Source organism: Macaca mulatta, chromosome 3 (genome assembly GCF_049350105.2).
Source record: "Macaca mulatta isolate MMU2019108-1 chromosome 3, T2T-MMU8v2.0, whole genome shotgun sequence".
Taxonomy (NCBI): Eukaryota; Metazoa; Chordata; class Mammalia; order Primates; family Cercopithecidae; genus Macaca; species Macaca mulatta.
This window is the reverse complement of record NC_133408.1, coordinates 157135207-157158729: the sequence shown is the minus strand read 5'-3', so window position 1 is coordinate 157158729 and position 23523 is coordinate 157135207. Positions and strand designations below refer to the sequence as shown.

Below are 23523 nucleotides of genomic sequence, written 5' to 3'. Positions count from 1 at the left end.
ATTTCGAAAGAATTTGCAAAAAGAGGAATCCAAAACAACAAATCAAAATGCCTTCTCACAGTTTTCACTATTTTAATACGATTTTTCTCCAAACATTGGAATTTTGCAATATTGTGTCTTCCCCAAATTACTCTGTCATGAAGCCTCATCCTTTACATGTCTTGTAGAGATTTATGTATGTATCATTGATTGATATAGGACAAAAGTCATTTGCTGGTGGTCCATCAATTCAAAAGGAAATTCTATGACATAGACCAGGGGTCAGCAAAACTATGACCCACAGGACACATGTAGCTACTCCCATTAGTTTACATATTATGTACAGCTGCTTTGCCCTACAAACACTGAGTTGAGTTGTCATAAAGACAACACAGCCCACAAAACTGAAAATATTTACTATTGTAGTCTTTATTGAAAAAGTTTCCTGAGTCCTCTGCTATGACTCACAGAAAATCAGAGCTAAAATGGGTCTTAGCATGTAGTTTAGTGGTTCACAAGTCTTGCTTGATACACACTAGAATCACCCGGAGCACTTTTAAAATGACAAACATCATACTCAGTCACCCTGCCCCCTACCAAGAGAACTGACTTCACAGGTTTTAGTGGACCCTGAATAGTCTGTGTTTTTGTTTTGTTTTGTTTTGTTTTGTTTTGTTTGAGACAGAGTCTCACTCTGTCGCCAGGCTGGAGTGCAGTGGAGCTATCTTGGCTCACTGCAATCTCCATCTCCCAGGTTCAATGGATTCTTCTGCCTCAGCCTCCCCAGTAGCTGGAAGGCATGTGTCTGGCTAATTTTTGTATTTTTAGTAGAGACAGGGTTTTGCCATGTTGGCCAGCCTGGTCTTCAACTCCTGTTCTCAAGTGATCCACCTGCCCCAGCCTCCCGAAGTGCTGGAATTACAGGCATGAGCCACCACACCTGGCTACTCTGTGTTTTTATAAAGATTCTGCATGTGCTACTAGGATGAGAACTTGTGATCTAATTCATTCCTTCATTGCAAAAATGAGGTTATCTAAACCCAGGAAGTAAAATGATAGGCACAAAGCCCAGTGAATTTTCTAAACCTTTTAACCTTTTTTGTTTGTTTGTTTTTAACATTCCAGCAATCTCTTAGGGTTCTTGTTAAACCTCTTCTACTAATTCAAGACTCTAGAACATAATAATGGCATTTCATTTGTTAGTTCTCGTTACACACTGGCTCAGAGTTCTTTGGTCAGCTCTGATAATTGCAGCAGTGAATAACTTAATCAATGGACTCTAGCATTCAGGGATAGTAGCAGAAATGTGATTCCTGTCAGGATGTGGAATAATACCTGCCTACACGCTAATCAAGATTTGAAAAGATCTAGAAGAGAGAGATTCTCAAAGCTGGAAGGAACCTTAGAAAACTTCTCACCAAAGGGTTTCATTTTACAAATGAGAAAAATAAGGCCCTCAAGGAATCTAGGACTTGCCCAAGGCCACACGTGGCAAGGCCAGAATGGAATGCAGGGCTCTTACCACAGATACTCTACAGGATGCAATGAGAAGAGATGGATGGAAGGAAGTCTTGAGACAGAGGTCATGAGAGGAAAATATACCACAAAGACTTGTGGAAATAGAAAAATAAAGATAGACGTGATCAAGAAACCATTAAAAGGAGACCAAAAAAAATTGAAGAAATGACTCCTCCCCTCAGATTCTTACAGCAAAAACTACTTTCAGTACAAGAAAATTAGGCATCTGGAGTAATGCAGAAAAGCCAGGTACCCCTTTTCTCCACACATCAGGTTTCTTGTTGGTCATTGTACAATCAGTCGCTTGATCTTTACTGGAACCCAAAACAAACACAGACAATAAAAGGACAAAGGAGAAACCGCGGGAGTTTCTATCGACAGAAAACTCTTCTCAGATTGCATCAATCTTGGAAGAATTTTCTAGAGCCTCACTAACAGAAATCTATCCACAAGCCTTGCAGGTTCATTGCCTTCCCTGCTTACCCTGGTGGCTTTCTTCTTCTTATGTTATCAGAAACACAAAGTTGAACAGGGTAGACAGCTAATGGAAACAGGGATGGTTTATCTGCTGCTTCTCTGGGAGAATTAAAGAAACAGAATAATATCCACATGCTCAGAATTAGGCAACAGGAGTAAGGCAGAAAAGCCAGGTTCCCCTTTTCTTTACACATCAGACTTCTTGTTGGTCATTGTACAATCAGTCACTTGATCAACAAAACAAACAGTAAAAGACAAAAAGTAATCTTTTAGTTGTGCCCATTATGTGGTAGACAGTCTTGAAACAAACTGAATTGTCAATGGCTGCTTTCCAACAATGTGACTATGAGTGTGAGTAATTTATCAGTCGCTAGATGGCTTGGTATGGTTCAGTTTGAAGCATCACCTTGTCACCCTTTCTAGATCTTATTTGTTTAATCTTTATTCGTTCATACAGATGGAAATCTTAAGTGCTTATTTAAGTTACATAACGCTTAAGTAGCTAAGAATAGGAGAAAGAGAAGACTTATGTTACTAAAAATTGAAGGCATCTTATGAGTCCGAAGAAAATAAACCAGCACACAACTTTCTTTTGGAGGAAAAAATATAAGATAATTGCTTTAGCAATAACAACTATAAATTCATATAGTATTTGAGGTATGGAGTTTTAAAAAATCAACACTTTTCTTTTCACCCCGTCTATAGAATGGTATGAGAAATACAATTGAAGTGAATAGAGATAGAAGCCACAATTTATGTTAAAATAAAGAGTGAATTATTAATAGAAATAAACACTTTTTAAAACATTGAGATATCAATTGAAATAACTGGAAATCCCCTAACATGGGGTGTTCCAACAGGAATTATTAAATTAGATTCTGATAATTTTACTATTTATTAAATTACAGGGGTGATTCACAAACTATTAAACTATATTATTCATAAAGTGACAATGTTCAGATGACTTTTTATCCAACCTGCCAAATAAGGCCAGACACATTAGTAAGTAGAATAGAAGCTTTGTCTTGTTTTAATAGTCTCCTGAGACCCTGGGTATATTTTAAGGAGATACTGAACAGAAACTCATGCCTTAAAATGTCAAGCCTACTGAAAGACATTCTGTAATTGTGTTTTATGAACATATGGTGGTGTCAAGATGAGAGCTGGATACACATTTAGAGAGCAGGGTAGAGGTCTAAACTAGAGATACGAATTTATGATTCATCAAGAGATGGTTTATTTTCTTTGTGTGTGTCTGTGTGATGGAGTCTCCTCTATCGCCCAGGCCAGAGTGCAGTGGCGCGATCTCGGCTCACTGCAACCTCCATCTCCCAGGTTCAAGCAATTCTCGTGCCTCAGCCTCTCTAGTAGCTGGGTGCATGCCACCATGGCCAGGTAATTTTTGTTATTTTTAGGAGAAATGGGGTTTCACCATGTTGGCCAGGCTGGTCTCAAACTCTTGACCTCAAGTGATCCACCTGCCTCGGCCTTCCAAGATTCATCAAGAGATGGTTTCTGAAGCATGGGTTTAGAAAATAACAGCTAGAGAGTGTCAGTAGAACAGGGCTGAGAGAAGGGGCCAGGAAAAGGGACCAAGGAGGAGCCAGAGAGGTAGAAGGAAAATGAAGCAAGAGAAGTGTCATGGAAGCAAGAGAGAAAGTATCACAAGAAGAACTTGTCCATGGCATAAATACTGCTGGAGCTGTTAAGGGAGACAAGGAAATTGGCTCTGACAAGATGTTGATCCTGAGTTATGGTGCTGATGGAAATAAAATGAAGTAGGTTGTGGAAAGAATGGGTTGAGGAAAACAATGAAATGAAAGTGGATTGAGAAAAAAATGGAAGTAGGTTGAGGAAAAGATGGAAAGTTGTCCTTTCTCAGATATTTTGCTATATATAGGTCAAAGAAACGGGATAGTAGCTGGAGATCAAGGGAAAGTATTTTTATGCTAATGAGAAAGGTCCCACGAAGAGGGAGGTATTGCATATTACTTGCTCCTGAATATAGGAGCAAGAACACCAGCAGAAGGTGGTGCATGAGGAGAGGTGCAGTAGGCTGGTGCAACCAGTGGAGAGAAACGAGAAAATTCTTTCTGGTTGCATCAAAAATTTTTTTTAAGTTTTTTTTTTTTTAAAAAGATATAATAAAGTCACTGGCTGAAAGTGCAGGAGTTGGAATTATTGGAGCACTTGAGATGGGAGAAGAAGGTGGGAAAAAGCTATCTTAGGGAATATAATAAGGAATTTAGTAGGAAAATCTAATAAAAAAGGTTGTTGTACAGTTTTGTGTACCAATATTTGAGATATGTGATCACAGACACAATGCAACTCGAGGTTAAATGTTATCAAAGCATTACCTTTATTAGTTGAGCGCTACAGAAAGCTAGGCACTTGGGCCTAAGCACCAGGTGGAAGGTTAAAAAAAAAAAAAGCCACACTGTCATTTTTATAACTTCAGAGTTATGTTGACATTTGACTTTGTGTTGTTGTCTAAACTAGGCCAGTTGGGTAAATAAACTATTCTTTCCAAGTATAAACATTTTTTTCTGAAAAAGTAGAAGTATACATCAAACTAAACACCTTGTTTACTCCATTGTAAACTCAACGCTAAATTCAGTTAACAACTCAGTAAGTAAAATGACAACACTGAGTTTTTACTTCAGAAGTCACAAGGACCTTTGGGATTAACATCATACAAACGTAAAATTTGAAGGCACAGTCATATCTATTTCCTACTCTCAACATATGCCAAGGTGAAAACAAAAAAGTTACTGTATACGTTTAGCAATGGCATGGGTAACAGCAGTATGATGGGAATCAATAACCAGATTAATGCCCATAAACATCCAGGAAAGCCTACTTGTGCTATTTGGCAGGGAAATAACTCACATATTAGCTTTGATATTCAAACAAAAGAATGTGATTTTTAAAATGTGATCAAGTGCAAATACTGATACTTTTCATAGACTGTATTATAACATAATAGGTCCTTGCAAAGATCCTTCAGTGCCACAAGATGAAAGGCACAATATCAAAGCACAGGTCACAAAGCCAGGATGCACATGTGAAAAACCAGAGGAATGAAAATGCCTTACAGAAACTTTCATGGAGATTGAACATGCAGAGTAGAAATGCACCAAACAGAGGTTTTGACATCAATGTGTAGAGGCTACTATGTAAACCAAGAAAATTAATACAGCAAAGAGAAAGGAATTGTATACATCCATGGTAAAAAGATGTTTTTAGGTAAAGAAACATGTAAGTGCATGAGGAGCTTAAATATAAAGTCAAAGTTGTAGAAGGTTGGGCAAAGAATTAAATAGATGTAAGCACAATATTCATTTAATATTCTCCTGCTGTTTTCCAACAGAAATATTTCTATACATTTATGAGACCCAACTCCAAAAGCATGCTGGAATGGAATTAAAGACAGAACTACAGAAGCTAAAAAGAGCTGATCAAACTAAAAAAAAAAAGTTAGAGGTAAAGAAACCAACTTTAGTATAAATCATGTTCCGATTAAATTACAGCTCAATGTGTTATGAAAATGCTTAAAGAAAAGAAGAAGACACATGGACCAGAAGAGAGCATTAAAAGGGTTTTCTTTTCCCTGGAGATATTTTTTATAATGCTCTTTGTTCTGACAGGAGTTGATCATACAAATTTTATAGCTAAATAACTGTGTGTGGTTTGGGAACACGAACACTGTCTCAGAGAACAAGGAAAGACACTTAAGCAAAAAGCATAATTTTAAAAAGAGTATAATAATAGTGTTGCACAGTCATTCTTAACTTGGGTTTCTAAGCCATCTACAAAAGCAGTGCTGAATGAATAATTTTAAATACAGTAGCATAAAAATACTTTAAAAATTCAATGATGAAGCTATCCAGACCAACCACATAGTCTGATTGAAAATTATGCATTTGGTTTTTTTAATAAAAATGGGTAAATGTGCATCATTTCCTTTAATTTCTCAGTCCTGCTGCAATGGGATTTGTGCCCCTGATATGGTATTAGCACACAAACATTACTATAATATTAATGGCTCTGCACTCTAGAAAACCAAAATGAGAGAAATAACACAACTAAAATGTGGTCTTTGTACACACTAATACAGTATACAAATGTGTGGCAATATTTAAATAATAGTATAAAAATGTTATGCTGCTAAATTTGAGAGCTCAAGATAAGGAAGGAATTCTTAATAAAGATATCAAAAGCATAAAACATAAAGGAAAAGACAATAAATTGAACTTTATTAAACTTAAAATCTTCTTTTCATCAAAAGACTCTATAAGCCAAGCCACTAACTGAGGGATTATGGTTGAAATGTATAGAACTGACAATCCATAACTCATAAATTCCTACAAATTAATTAAGGAAGAAAAAACAATCTAGGTGACAAATGAGTAATCAACATGAATAAGAAATTAATGTAAGAGAACAGCAAAAGCCAATAATTATGTATCCAGATGCCCTACATTTTTAGCAATCACTTCACATCTATCAGACACCAAGTGTTGTTGAAGATATGTAGCTATGAGAACTCTTGCACTCTCTTGATGGGGATATATGTCAGTACAACAGACCTGAGGACAATTTGGCACCACTCAGTTAAGCATGGGTGAATTCTATGACCCAGTAGTACAACTCCCAGGTATTGGTCCTAGAAAATCCTGAACAAGGAAACAGATGAAAGAATGCTCACTGCAGTATTAGATCTTTATAGTCGCTATCCATGAGGAGGAAAGAAGAGATAAGGATTTAATGAAAGATACACAGTGACCCTCAATTTATCTGTAATGTTTTATTTCTTAAGCTCAATATAGGGTATATAGTTCTTCCTCATGCTATTACTCATACTTTTTTACTTGTCTGAATTTTTTTCATTAAAGTTAAAAAGATGATAATGACTTACCAAGCTATCCACATCTATGCTGGAGTTTACAGCCCACTGCAATGTACTCATGATATTCATGGCTAAAGTCAGGATAATACCAACTGTTCCTTCTCCTTCTCCTATAGATGCACAAAAGACATAAATGAAACTCATGTTATTAAATTTACATTTCAATTTTATGCTGATTTTAACAATTTTTAAGTCTCAGTTCATCACAGCATTTACTAATAGAATAATGTTCTGCATATAGTAAGTATTCAACCAGGATTTTAAATCAAAGAGTGATAGAATATTAGGAAAGTGTTGCCCTTTTTAAAAAATGTTACTGATGTTGGAGGTGCTGTTGGTATTGGGTAGGTACCATATTTGTCTCTTCTACTATTATTCTCTAAGTAATAAGAGAACAAATATTAGAATGGGCAATGGGAAAATATCCTGTATCCAGATGAGCTCCTATACAAAGAAACCAAAAGCAGGGGAATAGTGTGTCCAAACAGCATCTGCATGCTTAGATGTTTAGATCTGCGCCTTTGCAAGGAGGACATTTGTTAATTGCATACTGTTGGGAAGTAAATGGACTTAGAACTTCACCCCACAGTCAGAAAACTAACAGGTCTGCCATTTGGAAAGAGAAAATAATACCCTCTATGTAAAAAAAAATAAAAAAAGAAAAAAAAAAGATTAGTGCACCTGGGAAGAATGATACTTAAGTGTTTAATTACAATACATTTTTTTTAAGGGCTAAAAAGGACCGCTAATTAAAACTCGTAAGTATTCAGTATTATGGCCATAAAAATTCTCTAAGAGGAATGTTCTTAAATTATTATAAAGTTAAACTATCAAGTCCCAATCAAGAGATCTTACACCTGTAATGCATGATAAAATTGTCAAAAGGTTCTACAGTTGGGAGAAATAATTTCTCTTATTATTAATTGAAATTTTTGTTTCTGCAATTCCTCTAACAGAAGGCATAATATACAGAGCATATATCTGTAGGTAATACTAAATTATTTTCATATAGGTTAGATTTATCTAGACCCCAATATATTGCTTGTTCTGAAGGTTAAGATGAGAAGATAAAATTTTAATAATAATAAGTCAGATAACATTTATTTAGTATTTACCATGGACCAGGCACTATACTAAGTGTTTTGGACAAATCATCCCATTTACTATTCACCCACACCTATGTAATAGGTAATATTATTGTGTCTATTTACACTTGAGGAAAATGAGGGGCTTAGAGAGCTAATTAACATTTTCAAGTTAACACAGCTGAAGACCAGTCGAGCCAGGGATAATAATAGCTGGGTGACCAACATCCACTCTGGCTGACCATCTGATTTGATGGGTAAGTTCTGTACTATAATGATTGTTAAATGTTTTGATTATTGCCCCTAATAAATCAAGACTCAATCACACTCAACCATGGTATAGCATGTGTTATATTGGTTTGAATTAATTGTTAACAAATCTTCATTTATGTAATTCAGCCTTCTTTGATCCCATTTTCAAATAACTTAAAAGAATTTTTTAAAGTTGCCTAAAATTGCAGTACTGATGAGGATTAGTACATTTGCCTGCCCATGTATATTCCTTCATAGAGTCATTTCCCACTGCCCTAGCTGTGAGAACAACAAAGGTGGCGAACCCACTATCCTCATAGCAGTGGAGTAGACTGCAGGTGGACCCCTGAGCCAAAAGGAACCTGTTTTCTGTTCTCTCCAGGACTTTGCAATTGTACAGAGGAGCTCTCCTGTTAATTCAGGAGGCCAGAATGGAGACACTACATAAAGTCAATGTTGCATAGCCCTGGTTCACCAGGAAAGCCAGTTAATTCAGGAGGCCAGAATGGAGACACTACATAAAGTCAATGTGGCATAGCCCTGATACACCAGGAAAACCAGTTGATTCAGGAGGCCAGAATGGAGACACTACATAAAGTCAATGTGGCATAGTTCTGGTACACCAGGAAAGCCAGTTAATTCAGGAGGCCAGAACAGAGACACTACATAAAGTCAGTGTGGCATAGCCCTGGTACACCAGGAAAACCAGTCTTCAGAGAGAGAAAGGAATGAAGCAGTCACAGAAAGGCATGGACCCAGGACAGATATAGACTCAAGAAGAAGAAGAGTTGCAGCTGACTCTCTTGTGCCTGTTCCAGCTTCTTTAAGAGTCAAATGGCACCACCTTCTCGTTGTTCCTTGAGGCCTTCCTGTAACTCCAACAAATGCCTGCTTCTGGTTTGAGCAGAATTCTGTTCCTACAATCAAATGATCTCCCAGATTTGGCATTGATTTGGCATTTACTCTGCCAATATTCACTGTCACATATAACAACTTACTTCAATACTTATCATAAATACTCAGAAATTCAAATTCTTAAATTAGAGAAAACAAATTTACCTACATACATTTTTATTTTACTTATTATGAAATACTTTGTTTTTCACTAAAGATCCTAAAATCAATCCAGAACATTTGTGTTTAAAACACATGGCACTTTCTTTTTTTTTTTTTTCTTTTGAAAAACATGAGTCTTCCTTTCTTTTCTGTGACAGTTTTACTTTGTGCAAAATTTGCAATTAGATAACAAATTTTACCTAGTGGAGATTTAAGAAACAAAACTTACCGACAAGGGGAACTGTGTGTGTGTGTGTGTGTGTGTGTGAATGCAGATGCTTCATTTCCCTTCTTTAGGGATCTATTAATTTTGAAGCTAGGACTCTTCATCAATATGAGTATGAAGAGGTGACATTTTTTCCCCTTCAATCACAGAATTGCTATCTGACAATCTGCGTGCCTTGGTTTTTAAAACTGTGAAAACAGGGATAATACCATATATATCCAACTTCAAGTAAATTATTTGTTCAACAATAAAACAATGGAAATTCAAAGAAATCATTTGTTCAATGATAAACCAACAAATTTGTTAATTATTAAACTCCAAAAAAACTCTAAAGATACCAAAAATTGATAACCTATAAGAATGCAGCATTTTATTCATTGACAAAGTTTTTACTAAATGCTTAGCTAAAATTAATCAGTTCATAGTACCTGTTGTTAAAATGGAAATGAAGGTAACAGCAATGAAGAAGATGACAAAAATCATTTCTATTCTCATTTGGAACCAGCGCAGTGTTGATAGGTACAAGAACCAGTTGGCAGTATGTAAATTCAGAGCTTTGTGGAACAGAGTTTCAAAGTAAGGCTGCCGTCCGAAGGCACGAAGTGTCCATAGTCCTTTTAAGCTTGTAACAAGATGAGTGAAAATTGGACTCCTGCCTGTGAAATATTTCCATAGAAAACATTGCAAATAACATAAACACAGAATGCAATTTCATAACACCATGTACCTGAAAAAGACTAAATTAGAGTAATCATATCGCAAATGTCATTGGTTAAAAAGATTTTTTCACACTGGTGCCATTCTTTGAATAGATGTGATTTGTTATTTTATTAATGAGCTACTCTCCTTTTTTACTTGGCTACTAGAGATGGGAACTTAAAAAATCACCACCAACATTTATTCCTTTTTCTTGGCTACCACTGGGAATTTTCTGGCTAATTCTAAATTAATTATCACTGAAAAAAATGTTAAGACAATTTTTTCAAGTATCTACATTAAGGAAGTTTATGTGACTTGATTTAGCTAATAACCTACAAAGCAGAAATACACTGAAAAATTATTGCCTGAAAATGTACCAACACTAAGGCTGTCACTGCAAAATGTGATTCCCTAACAGCTCAAGTAGAGTTTGGGGGAACATGAAATGGCAGCTCCAATACATGAAGGAAGGGTGTCCGAAGACAAAAAGTCAAAGGGACAAATTTGGTCAAGTATCATTTGGGAACCCAGAGAAACCTTTAGTAATAGCAGCACTATCATTTTTTAATTTAATTGATATAAGTTTATTATAAATGAATGTCCTGTACACCAACTGTGGTAAGATTCTATATACCCATTTTAAAACCAAAATGAAGTCACATGGCCGTTAATTAAGAAAAACAATCCATGTGTACTTTGTAATACAGTTTCCTTTTATAGACACATACATGTAGAAAAAAATTATTGTTATATGATGTGAAAGTTTAAAAACAGAATTTTTTTTGAAAAGTAGATTAACAATAAAGAATCTCAAATAGCTCTTGTAGCTTTTTTCCAAGATGAGTATCACACATTCACTGTCATACCTTCAGATTCCAGTTGTTTGAGTTGCTGTGAGGTTTGGAGAAAATATGCTCTCAACATAATAAAAGCCACTATCACTGGCACTGTTGCAACAAAGATGTAGGGTTGTAAAACCGCGACAACTGCTATAGCTCCAATCACAATTAATAACAACTGTGAGATCGAAGAAAACATGTTTGTGAGTAAACGTTTTCACATTGCAAAGTGGACAAAGTGTGTCAGTGATTTATTTCTAAATACTCTCCCCATTCTATTCCTAGTCGGAAAGTAACCATTTGCAAGTACATTTTTCATAGGCTCTATGAAAATTTTAAAAATTGTTCATGTCACTGATAACATTTTTGAAGTTTTGAAAACATGGTGTTCTTTGATCTTGGGATATTTTCATTTCCCAGGCACTTTAAAGTATTGTATGATAAATACATTTTAAGTGAATATTAATTTAACATAAACTTTTTAAATAATTTTAGTATGAAGGTAAATCTTAGGATTTATTTTGGTTAGACAGTTTTTGAAAGTTGGGCGTTCATCTTGGAGTCTTTTGATTCAGAAAGTTCTGCTTGAAATACAAGCTTGTCATTTAGGCAAGCTATCTAACCTTTTGGAGCATATTTTCTCATGCTTAACATTGAAATAAATCATACTTAATAAATTCCATATTTGTACATTACACCAAATACATACATTTTTAAAAGGTACAAAGTCTGCCAACACTTACTTCACAAAAACCCATTTGAATAAAGTATAAATAAAGTAACTGTCAGCAGAAAGGAAAAAAAATAAACACTTTATAACATCCATATGCTATTCAGTGAGGCAGTTCTCTACCAGTTTCCATAAGTGACACATGCATTTTCAACTGATATAACTTTAGAACTGAAAGGGACCATTATTAGGTTTATATTCCCCATTCTACAAGTGACAAACCTGAGACCCTTCAAGATAAGTGTCTGCTCAGGGTAAAATAGTGGGAATCTGTGGAAAATAACCCCGATTTTCAATTTTCACTATACAGTGCTCCAATCCAGAAAGCAAATTTGTCAGAACATTGTCAAAAGTTAGAAAATAGAATGAAGATTATATGAGATATCAAAATACTCAAACTCAAAGAAGCAAAGAACAGAACCATGGGCAACAGGACAGGGGATAGAGGGAAATGGGGAGTTACTAATCAACAGGTATAAAATTTCAGTAGTGCAAAATGAGTAAGTTCCAGAGATCTGCCATGCAACATTTTGCCCATGGTGAACAATATTGTATTTTACACATAAAAATCTGTTAAGAGGGTAAACCTCATGTTAAGTGGACTTGCCACAATAAAATTAAAAATTTTAAAAGAGAAAAGTAATAGAAAATAGAGTGAACAGAAATATTTTTTAAAAAGAAAACTTATAGGTATGCTTTATTTTGTGCAACAGATCTGCTTCTGAAATGTCATGAATAGAATTAAATTTTATTTGTCTGAAACTAAGTATAACTAGAGGTATAACACAATTAAGTATAATCAGAGGAGTTCACAATTTAAAGGACCCCTGTGATTAATCATTTAACAAAATCAAAATTAACCAAATTTGTACTGTATTTGGATTGTCGTATATTATGCTCTCTTAATATGAGACTCTCTTACAAATAAATTAGGTAAATTAATATAAAAGACCTCTGCTTAATCATCTGTGAAACAACAACAAATGAATCTTAGCATTAAAAGTTGAACCGGGCCAGGTGCAGTGGCTAACACCTGTAATTCCAGCACTTTACGAGGCTGAGGCAGGTGGCTCACTTGAGGTCAGGAGTTGAAGACCAGCCTGGCCAATGTGGTGAAATAATACAAAAATTAGCCAGGCATGGTGGTGGGCACCTGTAATCCCAGCTACTCTGGAGGCTGACACAAGAGAATTGCTTGAACCCAGGAGGCGGAGGTTGCATTGAGCCAAGATTGCACCACTGCACTCCAGCCTGGGCGACAGAGTGAGACTCCGTCTCAATTTAAAAACAAACAAACAAAAAACAAACACGTTGAGCAGAAGTGATTCAAATTGGCATAAAAGAAAAAATTTGAGAGCCATCACGTATGTCAAAAATGGTAATTTATAAAATGAATATTTAAAAATTAACTCTTACAGAGGAGTTCTGAAATGAGCCTCAAATAATTATCAAGAGGCACCATTGGCAAATACTTTCAAAATCAAGTCAAGAGGTTCACATTCCAATTTTTATCTGATGTAATAATATTATATTTGGGACAAGTTATTTACACTCTTAACATGAAAAACAAATGTCAGCATTTAGTGACACAGGACATGTTTCTTTGAATGCATGAATTCAAAGTATGGATTTAAATATTCCATCAGCTGCTTCTAAGTTATATCTTTAAACAGAACAACTGAAGGATATCCAAAATGCCAAAGTTCACTTGGAACAGTAAATATACTTGTGTCAATCATTTCAGATGAGGCTAACTGACAGTCTGATTTTTCTGCACCTGCCAATGTTGGTTATATATACACACTTACGTGATAATACTTCTTTTGTTTTATATGTTCAATCAAATACAGTATTATTATTTTGCAGGGGTGGGGAAAGAGCAAGAGGGGACAATGACTCATCCCAACATGGGCAGCATCCTATTCCAACTGTTTCTCCAGGGAGATCACTGAGACTGTGGTATTTGCTCTCTGGAGCTTGACCTAAACCAGTCAGGAAGCTCAGGAAGCTGTGCTCAAACCTGGTCCAACAACCACAGCTTACAACACTCCTTAAATCCTGTCACGTATGGAGACCTGATGTCCCAAGGTCACTTTCACCTCCTCCACTGCCCTTTTCTTCTCCACTCTCACCACCAGTCAGTCACCCCAACCCAAAGAGTCAGCCTTTGAGCCAGGCTTCCCTGGAGGCCTATTCACATCTATCACTCAGGGACAGCCCTCATAAAACCCTAGATTTTTCTTTCCCCTTTCTTTTGTTCAAAAACTTATCTTTGCTTCTCCCTCTTCCTTATGGTCCTTACTGTGGGGGAATGGGCTAGCTACTCTGTGCTAAAATGTTCACGGTGAGGCTAGTTTCAAGTGTAACCCACCCAGGGAATCCATCTTCATTCTAATACAGGCCTTTTGCGGGGAGGTTGGCTTCCATAAAATAGCGATGCCAATGCCAAAATGTCACACTTTGCGGCCAGTGATCTGGGGAAAGATAGCCCTTTGTGCCTCTCAAATCACTCCCAAGTAGACAGCTATTACATCTAAATGTGGGATTGCCTCAGGTCTGGGCCAGATAAACAGTTCTGACTTGTTATTGAATTTACTAAACTTACGTCTATTTTGAAGGCTTTGGATAATCACAAAATTAATTCAATAGACAGGACTTCAACTCTCAATCAAATAAAAATTGAAAACGAAATTGCATTTGCTTTTGTTATTATTTAAAAAACAACATGGCAAATAGACATACTTAACAGTACTTATTTTTACATACCTGGATGAAGTCAAATATGGTAAGAGGCAGAAGATCATCCAAAATTGCTATATCTTTGGAGAATCTATTAAGAATCCCACCTATAATATACAAGATGACAAATTCCTCAAAAGATATATCAATATATTCAATACTAAATTTGGATCACAGTAGACTCATTCATAACCCAAATAAGAATTAGCATGTAATCAGATAAAGACTTAGAAAATTTTGTTTCTTTCCAAACATTCTAAATAATTATATGTTCAAGTTATTGTCTTGTACTTTTAAACGTTTTAAAAAGTTTCAGATTCCTGTAAGATTCAAGTAACAACCAATGTCTTTGAAATAGATTTTACTATAAATTATGTTAGGAATAGGTGGGTATTCATCCTGCTATTACAATCTTATTTTTGCAACCTTGCATTTAATGACAACTTACTCAATACGCTGTCACCATCTCCTCCATTTGTATTCCATAACATAGGGGTCTCCTTTTCCTCTGACTTCCATACCTTTTTGACATACCTCTACCAAAACCCTGGCTGCTCTCTCTCCCTGCCTGCCCCACTGTCTGGTCCTCCCTTGTCATACTCTCTTTCTACCCTCTTCATGGACAATCTACATTTCAACCTGTCATCTGAATCATGGATTCACATTTGTAAGGTTGATAACTTGTTGCTTCAATTTAAAAAGGTTATATACAAGTGTCTACTATGTACCAGGCACAATACTAGGCACTGAAATAACTGAGGTGAATAAGCCATGCTCCTTGTCCTTGAGAAATTCATTGTCTAGACAGGAATTAAACAAACAATTTGATAAAATGTAACATAATACTGTACAAATAAAGTGATATTGAATCTTATCATTTACCCCCCATAAACTGCAGGATAAAGTCCAAAATTCCTAGTTTAATATTTAATGCCTTGCATAATTTGGCCTCAACCCACCTACTTAGTACAAGCTTCCTCTGCTCAAATATCCTGTTTCAGCCAAACTGGTCTATTCTTTAAACACACTCTACACTTTCCTACCTCCCTGCTTTCCCCATGTGGTTCCCTCCATCTGAAACCCCTTTCCCCTCAGCTCTCATTGTCAAAATCTGTTTCCTCCCTTGCTCAACTCAAATGCCCCTGCTGCAAGAAAACATCAGTGTTTTCTCCAGCTGGGATTAATCTCTTCCTCTGGATATACTTAATACATCTTGTTTGCACCTCTGTTATAATGACTATATGCATGTCTTATATCACAGGAACTTATAAACATATCTTAACTCTTTTTCTAGGTTATAAATTGCAAAAGGTCAATGGGATCATGCCACACTTATTTTGTATCACCCATAGCCCCAAGAAAAAAGGCCTTATATGTAGGAATTATTTAATACATATTTATTAATACATTCTTTGGCATATTTAATTAAATATATTTGTATCTTTCCATGATAATCAAAAATTGAAAAAATAGCCATTGGTATTTATAAACAGTGTTTAGAAAATGAAATTTGCTTTGGTGGAAAGAAAAAACCATCCTGGTGCTTATTATATTTCAAATGGTTTGGAACCAACTATGAACAGCATTAAAGGGAAACAGGAGCTTGGAAAAGAAGAGGTGGAATGGCCAGTGCACCCTCTGTGGGAACAACACCCCACAGAAGGGAACCACGGGGAACTTATATTGATTTCCCACTGGCTATGTAGCAGGCAAGTAAATTGCCTTGTTTCATTCTCACAAAGATCCTCTGAAATATTCTTTTCCCCACTTAACAGGTGAGGAGGCCAAGGCTCAGGAGAGTCACTTGCCCATGATCACTGCTCTTATAGCGCCAACTCAGAGCTCAGGCAATGCTCATGTTCTTTCCACTGTGCCACATGGCTCATGTCTGACTCTTCTAGAAATGTGCGAGAAATCCCCTGCCTGCTCTGGGTCTCAGATTTCCATAAAAAATAAAATCAATGGATCAATTAATTGGACATCTTGAGTCTAAAATTCTTAGCTCCAAAACAGAGGATGGTGATGAGTATATCCAAATGAGGCAAGATTTCAGCAAGACACATGGGCTTCAGAATAAATATCAAGATCTTCCTACATACTATAACACTGAAATTTTGTCATCCAGAAAATATGATGGGTTTTTCTTATCTTGAGTTTTTAGATTTCTGAAAATTTTAGTCTTGGAATTTATTCCTTGCTTTATATCAAATGTTTCTGTGTCAATTCCTCCTCTCACCTGTGACCTCCTCCAGGGCAAGAACTGTGACTTATTCATCTTTTCATATCACAGAGTAAATGCCTCAACAGAGAAAGTGCTCTCAGGTTGCTGTGAAAAAACTTGGGGGAATCCTTATTAACCTCAGTCTTTCAGTGCAAATTTGTCTAATGAGGAATCAACAGAATTGATTTCTTCCAAAGTATCTTATTAGTTTTTAAAATTTTTAGTATCTTTATTTTACTACTCTGACTTTCTATTACTTCAAATATGATAATACAAAAATAGTTTTAAAATACATTTGGGATCCCCTCTACCATATAACTTTGAGCAGTTACATGAAATTAGATTATTCTACCCCATCAAAAGACTTAATCAATACAAAAAAACATATTTTCTTTGATCACTTTAAGTTTCCTGCCCTTTTGAACAATATTATATATTGGCAACAAGATGCCCAGAAGAGAGCTAGACCAAGTATTTGAAAAGAGAGGTATGACTGACCCATAAGGGCCTTCTTGTGCTGCTACAGTCCCACCAACATCACATTCTTACAAACCTAGCTACTCTAATTATCTAACACAGAAATATTAGGAGCAACAACATATGATAACCTATAATATCTGAGAAATGTGCATGCTAGTCAAAAGGAGGTTCAACAAAGGACAGATGCCTCTGTGCAAAAGCCAGCACTGCCATTAGAAAACCAACGAAACCACAGGCCCTATTGATGGTGGATCAGCAGTTTCATTTCTTAGTCCTAGTAAAGTACCTGCTTTCAACGTGTTGAGGGTTGACATAGGTGCTTGAAGAACAGAATGTAACATTTTGTGGTGTAAAATTTTCGACACTGTGATTAGAGTATGCACCAGTGGTAGACCTCTGAAGAATCCCATAGCAAGCAAAGTGTCGGCTACTCCCACGTAAATGTAAAACACATAATACGAACTGGTTCTGGTGATAATCACTGCATAGCTGTTATTTCTACTATAAGTACTATTCCCTTTGTCTTGAGGAGGAGTGCTGTAAAGCAAAAGGGAAATTGTTATTTGGCAGCCAAACTTACTAATTGAATTTCCAATACATGTAAATGGAACTAAATTTGAGTCTAAAGAAATACAATATATTGCATTAGAAGAGTGTGCACCCTTAATCTCAAAATCTTACTATTATTGCAAGAAAATAGATATGTTTTCTCATTATTGACAGAGATTGAGTTGTTCTTTATTAAATTAAAACATTTGAAGAAAACTGTAAAAGTGTAATGTTATTTCAAATATTTTTATTGTGTTTCACAGAAACTGAACAGAACTATATTCTTTAGAAACTGCAGGAACTGTACATGCTCACAATTTATTCATTTTATTTTATTTTATTTTATTTTATTTTATTTTATTTTAGATATAGGATCTTGCTATATTGTCCAGGCTGGAGTGCAGTGGCTATTCACAGTGATAGAACACTACAGCCCTGAGCTCCTGGGCTCAAGTGATCCTCTTGCGTCAGTCTGTGGAGGAGCTAGGACTACAGGTATGTGTCACCTTACCCAACTAATGGTCATCCTTTAAACAAAAAACCTTATTTTTCCACTACCATAATGCTTGGGAGAAATGAAACAAAGTAGATTACAATACATACAAACAGTGATTTACAATATTTAATCAACAGAAATAAAACACAATCTACACAATAGGACATGGAATACTCACTTTCCAAGGAACCACAGCACAACCAAAGAAGCAGCCACCTGGAATGGAACAAGAAAACAGTTGATTTTTTTCTAACATCTTCACCTAAATTCACATCGCACCATTTGATGTGTGTACCAATATCAATGTACACACAATTTCATCTTCCTTTGCTTTGTGTTCCTGGGTCCAGCAGCTGTAATAGTTGTTCTAAGTACTATTATTTGGATGAGAACACATTAAGTTAACGGAATTCAAATTTCACTGCAGTAAATTCTTTGCCATTTATCTCCTTTATTCAATGGAAACGACTGAACCTCACAAGAAAGCCAAGATCACAGCTGAATGTTTTAAATAATAAACATTTTTTAAAGAAACTAATCTCAGCCTGCTGGCAGATAATTAATCTGTTTATTTGCTATAAATAATTTCATTTGCCATTCAATGATTATAGGGGACTAATACCTGTGAAACCAATTAATTACTGGAAAAGGTGAGATTAATATTAATGGAAATGAATTATAAGTTTCAGGCCACGCACAGCGGCTCACGCTTGTAATACCAGCACTTTGGGAGGCCAAGGCGGACATCACTTGAGGCCAGGAGTTTGAGGACAGCCTGGCCAATGTGGCAAAACCTCATCTCTACTAGAAATGCCAAAAAATATTAGCCAGGCCTGGTGGTGCACACCTGTGATTCCAACTACTCAGGTGGCCAAGGGACCAGAACTGCTTGAACCCAGAAGGTAGAGGTTGCAGTGAGCCAAGATCACACCACTGCTGCACTCCAGACTGGACGACAGAGTGAGATTGCCTTCAGTAATTTACTAATGGAACAATAACCAAAGTAATGTTCAAAGACTGGTCTAGTCATCATAATATAAAATTATTTCGTGGCTGTTTCCACATAGAACTACCAACCTAAACTGCTTAAATTGACTAGAACAAAATATTTTCAAGGACTTAGCATAATACTTTTTAAAAATATTTGGTACATATAGAAACAATAGGGTAAGCAAGTTCTGTCATTTCATTTTCAAAATGTTTTCAGGTTATAAAGTTTATTCAGTTTATGATAGAGTGACCGTCATAGGTGATTAGGGTAAAAAGGAAAAATATTTTTATTTTCAATTTTCTCAGGGCTTTAAGAATCATTCCATACCACATAGAAAACAGCATGCTTAATATCCAGATTTCAATGCTTCACAAGTCAAATGACACCCTAAAACATAAACCAACTGTCATAAAGCTGCTCTAAAATAATTACTATTAGTCAACAGCAGCAGTGGTATTATGGGAATATACTACATATCTACTACTAATAATGTAAAGCCACTCAGGGATTTCTAATCAACAAGCAGAAGGGAAGTCATAAAGAAACAGGATAAAGCAGTTCTATAACATATTCTTAACAATCATAGAATGAAAGTATTAAAAAGGATCTTCAGATATTCCAGTCAACAACAAGACTCTCTAGGTGTTTTCAAAAGAACCAGGAAACTGCTTCCTAATGTATTATTTTCATTTCTTCTCCATCTAGTCAATGATGCACTGCCAAGCAGGGGTTCTAAGAATTAACATAATATATATATATATTTTTTTTTTGCCTATTTCTTCGGTGCTAATGTCTAAGAACTCACAGAAGATACTGCCCTATAGCAGGGAAAATGTTACAAAATACAAAAGTAGAGTCACTTTCTTTCCAAAATGATAAGTGCTAACAAACTGAATAGACCAAATTAATTTTTTTCACTTTAACAGCTTTGAAGAAGTTTTTAAAAAGACTACATACTTCATATTTCAAAAGGGAAGCATATTTTACCTAATCTATAAAAACATAAATCTAAATTGAAATTTGAACCTTAGGAAAACTAAAAATAGATAAACCACTTACATCAAGGACAAAATGTATCTTAACCTTTCTTTAGGTTCTCTGGTCATGAGTACAAGACTCTCAATTGAATTTAAAAAAACTAAACTGTCATCCTGGATTAGCAGTTGTACCAGAATGTGACATGCTCATGATACATTTCAATGGTAATGAGAAATGGGCACAATGGTATCATAAAGGAGCTTAGTCTAAAAGAAAAACTATGGAAATTTTGGCTCAAAGAAGGCAATAGAATTGTGAACACTGGTGAATGAATTGCTTAGTTGTATAATTGTGAACATACTTTTTAAAAATTACTATTTTTCTACTATCACCTCTTGTGCTGATGAGGATCTGAACTTGTGGCCTACCTTGCAATTTTCATTCTTTCCGCCCCCACTCTTTTTTTTTTAACTTGGCCATGTGAAGAACAGTAGAGGCTTGGTAAAGAAACCACAATGGGGACATTGAAGACAACAAAATTTCTGTAAGCAAGTGTGTGATTTGACTCTCTAAAAGGGTTGTCTAAAATGAATGCTAAGCCACTAATACATATCTAATCTCATTTTGTGAAGAAATCTTCATTTAAATAGTAATTGCCTGCATATTTAACAATAAAATATCTAGAGCAGCTGTGTCCAACCTTTTGAATGAGAGGACTATTATGCTTATCTGTGGTGGCAGATATCACAAAGATTATGCATGGACTTTTTTTTTCTTTTTTTTAGCTCATCTGCTATTGTAAGTGTATTTTATGTGTGGCCCAAGACAACTCTTCTTCCAATGTGGCCCAGGGAAGCCACAAGGTCGGACACCCATGATCTAGAGTCAAATGAATTTAAAATTTAATACAGATTTGCTTTCAGTGTTTTTGTTGTTGTTGTTGTTGTTTATAATTTATTTAGAGATATGGTCTCTCTCTGGCACCCAGGCTGGAATGCAATGGCACAATCACAGTTCACAGCAGCCTTGACCTCCCAGACTCAAGCGATTCTCCCACCTCAACCTCCTTAGTAAATGGTAGCATACAAGCACACACCACTATGCCCAGCTAATTCTTTAATGTTTTTGTAGATACAGTGTCTCACTATGTTGCCCAGGCTGGTCTCGACCCCTGGGCTCAAGCAATCCTCCCCGTTCAGTCTCCTAAAATTCTGGGATTACAGGCATGAACCACCGTGCCTGGCCTTTAATTTCAATCCAAATAAAAGCCTTCTACTTTGGGTTTTTTAGTCTCTTAACATTTATTGTAAAATCTATTAAAAACTCTTATCTTTATATTTAAATACATTTGATATGTAATATGAAATAATAAAATATCAATAGTGATTCTAATTGGTTAATTTCAATCCAAATAAAAGCCTTCTACTTTTGAGTTTTTGAATCTCTTAACATTTATTAATAAAATCTATTAAAAACTCTTCTTATATTTGTATTTAAATATATTTTATATGTAATACGAAATAGTAAAATATCAATAGTGATTCTAATTGTTGATTTTTCAGAAGCTAAGAACTATATGAATCTATACTATTATATACTGTAAAATCACAAATATATGTAATATATAAATATATACATACTTATACATAGTTATATATGTGTGTATATATGCACACATACATGTATACATATATATGTATGTGTATATATACATATTTAAGTGTGTGCATATATATGTATACATCCTTCAAAACTATCTTAATTTAACTTTAAATCACAGTATACTTTACAATAGAACAGTCTTACCTCAGCCAGAAAAATTACCAAGCACCAAATTAGCACAAAAATTAAGCTCTTGTGGACAGTAATATATCGAAGGTATGTGTTCCATGTAGTCACCGCTGGTATGCTCTCCATATCATCAAAAAAGCACTCCTGAATAAGAGAATTATGGCTATTACAATAAGACAATACAGTTTCATGCCACCATGGTGGTTTTATTTTTAATATATGAAAATAAAGGAATAGTATTACTTGAATCTAAGTGTATTTTAACAAATATAAATCAGTATAAATGCCATGTATGATGTCATTTTATAGTCAGAATAATGTCTACTGGAGCAACACAGCTTTATTAAAACTGAGAAACACCGTAATTTTTCAAAATTCTAAAAATGTATCACTGATTATGTAACTGTATTATTATTGGACAGTTTTACCATTAAAGGCTTAACAGTGGCATACCTTTTATCAAATGAATGATACCACCTAAATGAAGTTTCCCAGAACTCTCTTTGATTTAACCTGTTTCTTCAGGGGTCCATGGACAAGTACAGGTCAGTATACTGCACTGTATATACTATAAAGGTCTTCCAGTAGACTGAAAGCCCATTTGTGTTTGAACATTCCTTAGTAACTTAGGACTATCTCTCTTTGCAACTATGATTTAAATTACATAATTCTCATCCTAGGCATATTCCTATTCCTCTAGAAATCTTTGTCTTTTGGCATATCGATACATTTCAAAATTTTGAAAAAGAGAGATTCCAGATAGTCCAAAGGAAAAAGATAGTTTTGTTTCTCACAAGATCAACAAAACTCATAGGAAAGTACTACGAATCACAAAGAAGAGGTCCTATGGTATTGGGATATAGTGCACTGGTTAGGAGTATGCATTTTTTGAGTCAGACAGATCTGAATTTGAACCCAAACTCCACCATTAACAGCCTAGGAGCCGCCTGAATTCAAGCGTGTTGCTGAACTTCTCTGAACTTTAATTTCCTTATCTGCAAATGTGAAAAATTTTAAGTACCTTCCAGGGTAGTTGTGGGGACTAAATGTATGCCACCTAGAACTAGATGCAATCCATAAATGGAAACTATTATTAGTCAAGGCTATCATTCTTTACAACTAAATTTTTAGGCTCAGGATTGAGAAATTCATTTAGATTGATATTAAATTATATAAATGGGTTGGGCACAGTGGCTCAGGCTGGGCGCGGTGGCTCATGCCTGTAATCCCAGCACTCTGGGAGGCCAAGGGGGGCAGATCACAAGGTCAGGAGTTCGAGACCAGCCTGGCCAACATGATGAAACCCCTTCTCTACTAAAAATACAAAAATTAGCTGGGTGTGGTGGTGCATGCCTGTAATCCCAGCTACTCAGGAGGCTGAGGCAGGAGAATTGCTTGAACCCAGTAAGCAGAGGTTGCAGTGAGCCGAGGTCACGCCATTGTACTCCAGCCTGGGTGACAGAGTGAAACTCCATCTCAAACAAACAAACAAACAAAACACTATATAA

At 35.6% G+C, this 23523-nt stretch overlaps 1 protein-coding gene and 1 long non-coding RNA gene across 7 annotated transcripts in view; one reads left to right on the top strand and one right to left on the bottom strand.

The window, feature by feature from the left end:
• CFTR (CF transmembrane conductance regulator) overlaps positions 1-23523 on the bottom strand; it is a 183359-nt gene that overhangs the window by 48786 nt on the left and 111050 nt on the right. For all 6 annotated transcript variants that reach the window (XR_013414627.1, XM_077994446.1, XM_077994448.1 and 3 more), the window contains 7 exon segments: positions 22031-22159; positions 18434-18471; positions 17497-17747; positions 14537-14616; positions 11068-11218; positions 9931-10158; positions 6893-6993 (listed from right to left, as the gene is read on the bottom strand). Coding sequence is in view for 5 of the 6 variants with exons in the window: in XM_077994446.1 (XP_077850572.1) it covers positions 6893-6993; positions 9931-10158; positions 11068-11218; positions 14537-14616; positions 17497-17747; positions 18434-18471; positions 22031-22159 (978 nt within the window). In the remaining variant the exon portion in view is untranslated.
• Positions 1-23523, top strand: part of LOC144339915 (uncharacterized) — a 42614-nt gene that overhangs the window by 11268 nt on the left and 7823 nt on the right. Inside the window, exon 2 of the long non-coding RNA XR_013415501.1 lies at positions 18126-18254. This is a non-coding gene — a long non-coding RNA (uncharacterized LOC144339915). The remainder of the gene's footprint in view (positions 1-18125; positions 18255-23523) is intronic.